Source organism: Aedes albopictus, chromosome 3, assembly GCF_035046485.1.
Source record: "Aedes albopictus strain Foshan chromosome 3, AalbF5, whole genome shotgun sequence".
Lineage (NCBI taxonomy): Eukaryota > Metazoa > Arthropoda > Insecta > Diptera > Culicidae > Aedes > Aedes albopictus.
Window position 1 is genome coordinate 387,582,963 of NC_085138.1, and position 9,589 is coordinate 387,592,551.

Here is a 9,589-nt window from a genome sequence, read left to right on the forward strand (position 1 = left end):
TCGCCAGCAAGAGATGTTGCGGTGGCGACGCCAGCGACATTTTCCCTCTATAGTTTGTTAATTAATACCTCTATTACATTGATTGGTGCACTAAGCGAAAATAAGAAGAAGTTTTGACATCCAAGCGGTGTGCCGTCGATGAGATCCTCGTCGCTGATTGTCACACGCTCAAAAATAACAATAAATAACGGCACCAATGAAGTGTGCTGAATGAGAATGACCAACCCCTTGACTGCAAGCCTCTTGACAAGCCTATCCATAATCCTACAAAATTTTCTACAGAATTTAGTTCTTACAAAGACGGGGAATAGGCTCCTAAAGGCCTATCTCAATTTCTGCATAATTCGATCAAGCATTGATTAAAACGAAATCTGGAGCTCGATTTGATTAGGTCGAATGTGACATGTGTGACAAACCGAGAAAATGGCTGGTGAAGGTTTGAAAAACAAAATCAAATCCATTCAACAATGCAGCTGCAAAAAATCTAATGAAAATCCCTCGATGCACTTTGAATCGAGCATGAATAATATTTGCAGAACAGACTAAATTTTATGCAAAAATAATGCGCCAATGATGAGATTTATTGTTCGATGAGATGTATTTTTCGACCAGTTGAACCAATGCCACTTCCGACCTTTTTCCGACTTGACATGTATTTTCGACCTAGCTGATTCGACCCTTTGTAGTTTGACAGGTGGCTTCCGCCCAGCACGGAGGAAGTTAGGCGTTCGACACTGTTAGGCATTTGTTAGATATGTTGCTCATCGAAAATTTCTGGAGAGCATAAATCATAACCCCGAAATTATGCTCAGTGTTCGATTCTTTCGCGCATTGTTGACAGTTACCTGAACGGCAGTTAAAAAAATAACTTTGTTGATTGCGGCAGCGTTCGTCGGTCGGGAAAATGATAAAAATTGCGCGTTTCAATTAGTTAAAACCGTAACAACCTGGTAAGAACCATTTCAGTCGTTCCGTCGTCCGACCCGTCAGCTCCTCGCCGCTGCTACTGGCCAATAAGTCCGGTTCGTTCTCGTCGTACCGTTGCCGGAACCAGTCATCTGCAAAACAGTGTCCGATTCCGTTAAGTTTGGCCTCATCGTGTCGGTGAGTCATTTTAGTTTTAATTTGATTTATTTTTCATTTAATTTTTATTTAATTTTTATTAAATTTTAAATAAATTTTAATCAAATTTTAATAAAATTTTAATTAAATTTTCATTAAATTTTATTGAAATGGATCATTGAAGCCGACTTTTCCGCTACTCACCGCGTCAAAACAAAAGCGCCACCGTATATGGACGGTAACACAGTGACAGCAGTCGAGTTACGTCAAACACACAAGGCTACGGTGGCGCTATCTGTTCATTTCATAGCGGCCGTTTTAGTTATTTTAGTGATCCATTTTAACAAAATTTTAATAAAATTTTGATAAAACTTTAATAAAATTCTAATAAAATTTTTATAAAATTTTAATAAAATTTTAATAAAATTTTAATAAAATTTTAATAAAATTTTAATAAAATTGTAATAAAATTTTAATAAAATTTGAATAAAATTTGAATAAAATTTGAATAAAATTTGAATAAAATTTGAATAAAATTTGAATTTAATTTGAATTCAATTTTAATCTAATTTTAATTAAATTTTAATTAAATTTTAATTAAATTTTAATAAAACTTTAATAAAATTCTAATAAAATTTTTATAAAATTTAATTAAAATTTTAAAAAAAATTTAATAAAATTTTAATCTAATTTTAATTAAATTTTAATTGAATTTTAATTAAATGTTAATTAAATTTTAATTAAATTTCAAATAAAATTTTAATTAAATTTCAAATAAAATTTTAATTTAATTTTAATTCAATTTTGTTTTGATTTTTATTTAATTTTAATTTAATTTTAATTTAATTTTAATTTAATTTTAATTTAATTTTAATTTAATTTTAATTTAATTTTAATTTAATTTTAATTTAATTTTAATTTAATTTTAATTTAATTTTAATTTAATTTTAATTTAATTTTAATTTAATTTTAATTTAATTTTAATTTAATTTTAATTTAATTTTAATTTAATTTTAATTTAATTTTAATTTAATTTTAATTTAATTTTAATTTAATTTTAATTTAATTTTAATTTAATTTTAATTTAATTTTAATTTAATTTTAATTTAATTTTAATTTAATTTTAATTTAATTTTAATTTAATTTTAATTTAATTTTAATTTAATTTTAATTTAATTTTAATTTAATTTTAATTTAATTTTAATTTAATTTTAATTTAATTTTAATTTAATTTTAATTTAATTTTAATTTAATTTTAATTTAATTTTAATTTAATTTTAATTTAATTTTAATTTAATTTTAATTTAATTTTAATTTAATTTTAATTTAATTTTAATTTAATTTTAATTTAATTTTAATTTAATTTTAATTTAATTTTAATTTAATTTTAATTTAATTTTAATTTAATTTTAATTTAATTTTAATTCAATTTTAATTTAATTTTAATTTAATTTTAATTTAATTTTAATTTAATTTTAATTTAATTTTAATTTAATTTTAATTTAATTTTAATTTAATTTTAATTTAATTTTAATTTAATTTTAATTTAATTTTAATTTAATTTTAATTTAATTTTAATTTAATTTTAATTTAATTTTAATTTAATTTTACTTTAATTTTAATTTAATTTTAATTTAATTTTAATTTAATTTTAATTTAATTTTAATATAATTTTAATTTAATTTTAATTTAATTTTAATTTAATTTTTATTTAATTTTAATTTAATTTTATTTTAATTTTAATTTAATTTTAATTTAATTTTACTTTATTTTAAATTAAATTTAATTTAATTTAATTTTTATTTAATTCAAACTCAAATTCAAGTTTTTATTAAAGTTAAAATTAAAATTAAAATTGAAATTGAACAGGCTCCGAGTTTTTTTTATTGAATTTGTTTCGTCCAGCTTTCATTCGAGGCAAGAGTACGGTTGTAGTAGTGAACGTCGACAAAAGTTCACTACTACAATCATACTTCTTGCTCGGATGACAGCTGGAATGAAAACAAGCAGCATAAAATTTATGCCTAACATTTGTCTAACAGCCCATAGTAAAACATGTCTAACGTTAGTCTAATGTTAGACTAACAAACATGTTTCGAATTTGCAACATGTCTAACAAAAGTGTGTCATATCTGTCTAATTTTAGACTAACATTAGCCAAAAGTGAGACAAAAAGTTAGCCTAACATGCTGGCCAGTTAGTCTCACATTACACGCTTAGATCAGTTTACTCATAAATAGGTAGTTGATTTACTCATATTTGGGTTTCATGTGCGTTACTAATAATATGAGTAAAATATACCTTCAAAAAACGGTAAAATGTACCCATATTATAAGTATAGCCACTGTACCCAAATATGGGTAAATGAACTTACCCATATTTGGATGAAAATTTGTAAGTTAGCAACTTTCTTCTCGCGATGATTTAGTGCCCCAGCGCCGCCATCGTAACACAACCGGAAAATTTTAGAAGACGTTTTCCCACGTTTTAAAGGCATCATCTGGCCAGTCGGTGTCCTTCCAAACACCGGTTTTAATGACCGATACCATGTCCATTGGACTCCCGCACGGGTACGAGTCGAGGTGCCCATAAACATTGATGTACTGGTTGGTAAGTACTTCCCGGAATTGATCCCGTTCAATTTTCATTTACTTTGATTTTTTTTTTATTTCACCAGGTTTGGTGCACGAAAATACTGCAGAGGAGCAACAAATCATCATGTCCAGCTAGCAAGGCTGCAAAACAATGGAATTTTCAGGTAAGTTCCGTAGTGACATCATTTTCATTAACGACCATAACCTTGAATTATCTGTCTTATTTTGCAGTTCCGTCCCCACCGAGGTTTTATCAGCGTGATCAGCAACAACCGGAGGAGTGAATTACAATGTTGATCATTAGGAAAACTTCAAAGAACCCCAGCCCGAATCCGATGTCAGTCCCGAGATAACAGTCGGCTGTTATCCAGAAGAAAATTGATAATTTTAGAGTATTTCAAATATGTAATAGTTTTAAAAATAAATAGAAATAAACTGTAAAATGAATGCCAAATTTTGTATAAATGACGTTATGAATTTGATTACTTTTTTAAAAATATAAGAAAAGTCGAAAAGAAAAAAACACAGTGAAATTACTCATTTATGAGTAAATCGATTTACTCATTTTTCATAAAAGGCACTTTACCCATATATGGGTAATGGGCCTTTACCCATAAAATGAGGTTGTGCACTTTTCGGCGATTATGGGTGAACTTTACCTATATTTGGGTAAACTGACCTTAGCGTGTAGGCTAATGTTAGGCTAACCCTCCGTGCTGGGCGCGTCTTTGGGGTTATATTCCAATCAGACTCTCTATCGATTCTTATTTACTTTCGTCAGGCTGATTCGACCCTTTGCGTGTTGTGATGGTACACGGAACTACAAATGAACCCAAATTTAAGTTGTTTTGACGCAATCCCGGTCTTCCGTGGAATTACTCAAATTTGCGTCAAACAGCGATAGTGGCGAGTGAGTAGTTCTCGTTTGAGTGCGGCAAAAAAATTAACCCAGTGGTAAGTTATTTTCACCCAACGGAGGCCTCAATTGACGCAAATTTGGGTTAACTCAAGAAAACCCAAATTTGGCTTCTTCCACGGAAGAGCAGCGGATGCGTCGGTGCTTCTCTCTTTGTTTTCGAAAACATTGCGGTGGGGCGAGGGAGAAAACAACCCAACTTTGAGTTAAAACTTTAAGCAGTTTAGTCAAATTTGAGTTTTTAAAACTTATTCTTTGGGTTATAATATTTTTCCGTGTACTTTCGACAACTTGATTACGGTTGAATTTTTAGGCAAACATGTGAATTTGCTGAAGAAAATTAAGTGCGGGTGTGATTTTAGTGCTTCTTTGATGTGTGATGAATAGTTTATTCACAGACAAACAGACGTAACACTCTGATGATTCCCATCGTTCACTGATTTATCGGTCTATTTCAAAATATGATAGTTGGCCAACTGCCCACCCGTGGCGCTCGCATCGTTTTTGTTCGAGTTTGACGTTTGCTCACTATCGCCACCTAGTTGATGGTCGGCCAAACTTAGTCCTTTTAGCATTGGGCGAATATGTTTCCGTGACTATGATTTGAATCTAAAAATGTTCGAAGTGTTACGTCTGTTTGTCTGTGGTTTATTATTGAATACTCTTGAGAATTGAGCAGAAAACTGGCGATTTCGTGGGGGTTAACCTGATGATGTTTTGTACGACGTTCTGGTCATGATGATGGACTTTCGACCCACCGATTATCATATTGAAAAAGGATTTATATGGGATTAACCGTACATGTAAGTACTTTTCTCAGTTATACAAGCAGAAATCGAAGTGGTACAGTGAATAGCGTAAAACTACGATTGTTGACAATAAATACACTTGATTATTTTATCATAAGATAACATTCGGCCTTCTACACGAAAAATGTTCCTTACGACTTATGATTAGGACGTATGTGTCGTGATTAAGCTATCTTTTCATCTTTTCATCTTCATCTTTTGTACATACGTCAATGAAACTTTTGCTTATAATATGTTGTATAAAAATATATTAAGAGCAGTGCTTTGAACGAAACATAGAGTTACTTAAAGGGTTTCTGATTCAATCAAAACTCAGATTTCTATAATTTTGTCACTTAGGACCTAATCAAATCGAGCTCCAGAAATGTTTGCTCATTTTTTAAGTATTCCTATTAGCATATTAGGTAAAGCCCATAAAATATATTTTCAAAAATTTTAAGAATTTTTGCAACACTCCTTGTTTAGCACCCAATTTTGGGTAAATATTGTTTAACGTGTATGTCAAACAGGAACATACACACTATTTTTATTTCGCTGGAAATCAGCAAAATTTTGCTGGTTTTTGACATGCTGTAAAACCAGTAATCAATCCAGTAAAATATTTCTTGCTGTTTTTCCAGTAATGCATTTTGACAGCTTGTTATGCTGGTCGTTCAGCAATTTTGTCCGAGCTCGAATCCGGCCGAATTTTTTGATTTTTTTTCTTCTCAGTCGAAATAAAAATGTTCGTATGAACTTGATTTTTGGTAATCAGAGGTAAGTAAATTCGACAAAGGCTCATTTTTGAAGTGGGGCAATCAATGTTCGTGTAAATCACGACGAAATTAAAAATGTTTTAGTTGATTTTTGCGTCCTCCGGCTTGTGCAGTGCCTCGGGCAGGAGCGTGCGTGTCAAGGAAAATGCCTGGGGGAAATGCTAAGTGTTTGACAACCAAGTTGACAACTCTTTCGCTGATGTTCAGCAATTTCTAATTTTGCTGACTGTTCAGCTATTATTACTGAATTTTCTGCAAACTAAAGTTTGCTGATCACGTTCCAGCAATAAGTTTTGCTGGATGAAAAAATCATAATTTGGTGTGTAAGTTGTCAAAAGTGAGCTAATGTGATGTCTTTTTCAACCCGCCGTTTCACTTTCGTTACGTCAAGGTTGACCTCGAATGTCAAACAAGACCTGCTCATCATTATTTTATTTTCGAGTTTATTAACTCTGGAACTCGATTTGAAGAGGTCGAATGTGCATTTGTCGATATAAAATTCGATCAGTTTATTTTAGTCATTGTAGCAATATGGCAGATATTTTGCAAACTTTCAATGATGGAACAGAAAGCCTGTTTTGTGAGGATTCTGCTGTATGTATCAACTTTGCTCAATTTCAACGGTTTTCGCTATAATAAGCGAATCCATCTGATCGAATTTTTAATCGACAAAAGCACATACGACCTATTCAAATCGAGCTCCAGTTACTATTATGTCACTGTTTAGGTTAAGTACGCACCTGAAAAGTACTGTGAAAAAGGATAGGACAAGAAACGGTCAAGTAAGAATTTCGTTGTCAAAATTTCTTGAGCGGTCCGCAGCTGAAAAGAAATAAAAATTGTGTAACGCTCGTAACACCTGCCGGGCAAATCAAATGGAGCTGTCACTTTTCCTTGCGGAAAAATGTTCCGTTCAATTATTCCTCAAGGAAAACTGACATTTCCTCCCATACTAATCAGTTGTCAAAATTCCTTTGGTAATTAGAGGGATTTTTTCTTGAGTGCTTTTCTTATCAGGTGCATACTAGGCTTTAAGTTCGGAAAAAATACCATTGAGATCAGAAAAGCATGCTTCTTTGTGTTATGTAGCAAAACCGAGAAAATATTTTTCACCCTATTTGAACACAAAATTTGTGATTTTAATCACCACTTTTGGATTGTTCATGACTTGCAGGCATGCCCTTTTGAAATGTTGATCAAGCATGTTGCATCCATTTGATCGACATTGCCGGTGGTGCGACGCGACACAATTCTTTCGTCGATTTTACTGTCAAGTGCCGACGAAGTTTTGTTTCTTTCGACGACTGATTCGTTTGCGTCGTGAAACAGCAGAAATTTACAGCAGTAGGGTCGTTCGGCTTTCGTTTCCATCCCAAAGTATTTCGACATTTCCTGTTGAATTTCCGTTCGATAACTTGCCAAAAGTTTGCAAAATGACCACGGACATTGCCCGCAATCCGGAAGCGCCCGGTTTCAGCTTCGAGAACTGCCGCAGGTTTGTAGTTTTTCCCTTCTTGTGTTTGGATATTGTCAAGTCAGTTCCCTAACCTATGCCGTTGTTTTCGTCCGCAGGAATGCCCAACTTGTGAAGCAAGGGTTCGTGCCACCGAAGATGATCAAAACGGGAACGACCATCGTTGGAATCATCTACAAGGATGGTGTTATCCTGGGCGCCGATACCCGAGCTACGGAGGGCCCGATTGTTGCGGATAAAAACTGCGAGAAGATCCACTACTTGGCGAAGAATATGTACTGTTGTGGTGCCGGAACTGCCGCCGATACGGAAATGACCACCAACATGATTGCCTCCAATTTGGAGTTGCATCGGTTGAACACGGGCAGGACGGTCCCGGTTGTCGCCGCAAATACCATGCTGAAGCAATTTTTGTTCCGCTACCAGGGCTATGTCAGCGCCGCGCTGGTTCTGGGAGGTGTGGACAACACCGGATCGTACATTTACTGTATCTACCCACACGGATCGACGGACAAGTTGCCGTACGCCACGATGGGTTCCGGAAGTTTGGCCGCCATGTCGGTGTTCGAATCGCGCTGGAAGCCGGACATGGAAGAGGAGGAAGGCAAGAAGCTGGTACGGGACGCCATCGCGGCCGGTGTTTTCAACGATCTGGGTTCGGGGTCGAACATTGATTTGTGTGTGATCAAGAAGGACGGAGCCCAGTACCTGAGAACGTTCGAGGAAGCGAACAAGAAGGGAACCCGTACGTTGAATTATGATTTCCAGCCCGGAACGACTGGTGTGCTGCAGAGTAAGAGCTTCAAGATCGACATTACCGAGGAATGCGTCCGTACGCTTATTCCGGTGGGTGGTGTCGAGAGTATGGATACGGCTTAGGTAGTGGTTTGAATATGATTATAATTACAAGAAGAAACGAGACATATGTCTGATTGAGTTCTGTCAATAAAAATGATACCCTTTAATTAACTATTGCATGAGCATATTTAGTTTGCTTGTTTTGAAGAATGCTATTATAACTCAGTAGGGATGAATTAGCATTGGGCTGATATTCCTCAATGGGGCACCACAGACAAACAGACGTAACACTCTGATAATTCACTTCGTACACCGGTTTAACGGTCTTTTTCAAAATTTGATAGTTGGCCAACTGCCCAACCGTGGCGCTCGCATCGTTTTTGTTCGAATTTGACGTTTGCTCACTACCGCCACCTAGTTGGTGGTCGGCCAAACATTGGCCTTTTAGCATTGGGCGAATATGTTTTCGTGACTATGATTTGAATCGAAAAATGTTCGAAGTGTTACGTCTGTTTGTCTGTGGGGGCACGTTCGATGTAGTACTAGATTTGTAGTAATGAGCTGAATTTTAGTATGGTGAGAAGGTCAATAGGAAGCAATCAGTGAAGTACTAGATTGAAAGTAGTGAGCTGGATTTTTGTATGGTGAGATGATCAATTCTCCGTTTCTGCAAAGAAATGCTGCAAACAGCGTGGGTTATATGATTTCTTGCCTAATTTGATGCTGTTTGAGCAAAAGTTTGGGTAACTGTGTTGTTGAAGTTGCAAGAAAAGAATAATACAACAACACAGTTACCCAAACTTTTGCTCAAACAGCATCAAATTAGGCAAGAAATCATATAACCCAAGCAGTTTGCACCATTTCATTGCAGAAACGGAAAATTGATCATCTCACCATACAAAAATCCAGCTCACTACTTTCAATCTAGTACTTCACTGATTGCTTCCTATTCTCCGTTTCTGCAATGTGTGGGTATTATGATTCCTTGCCTAATTTGATGCTGTTTGAGCAAAACTTTGGATAACTATATTGTTTATGTTGCAAGAAATGGAGAAAACAACAACACTGTTGCCCAAAGTTTTGCTCAAACAGCATTAAATTAGGCAAGGAATCATAATACCTACGCTTTTTGCACCATTTCATTGCAGAAACGGAGAATCGACCTTCTCACCATACTAAAA

At 33.8% G+C, this 9,589-nt stretch overlaps 1 protein-coding gene and 1 long non-coding RNA gene across 2 annotated transcripts; both read left to right on the forward strand.

The window, feature by feature from the left end:
- The first annotated feature begins 3,322 nt into the window (after positions 1–3,322).
- Positions 3,323–4,162, forward strand: LOC115268283 (uncharacterized). Its single transcript, XR_003898193.2, has 3 exons — positions 3,323–3,672; positions 3,740–3,820; positions 3,888–4,162. It is a non-coding gene; the product is annotated as an uncharacterized LOC115268283 (long non-coding RNA).
- A 3,261-nt stretch (positions 4,163–7,423) lies between these two features.
- On the forward strand, positions 7,424–8,579 carry LOC109401278 (proteasome subunit beta type-7). Its single transcript, XM_019673806.3, has 2 exons — positions 7,424–7,631; positions 7,709–8,579. The coding sequence occupies exons 1-2, from the start codon at positions 7,570–7,572 to the stop codon at positions 8,487–8,489; spliced, it is 843 nt and encodes a 280-aa protein (XP_019529351.3). The 5' UTR covers positions 7,424–7,569; the 3' UTR covers positions 8,490–8,579.
- Positions 8,580–9,589: the final 1,010 nt, after the last annotated feature.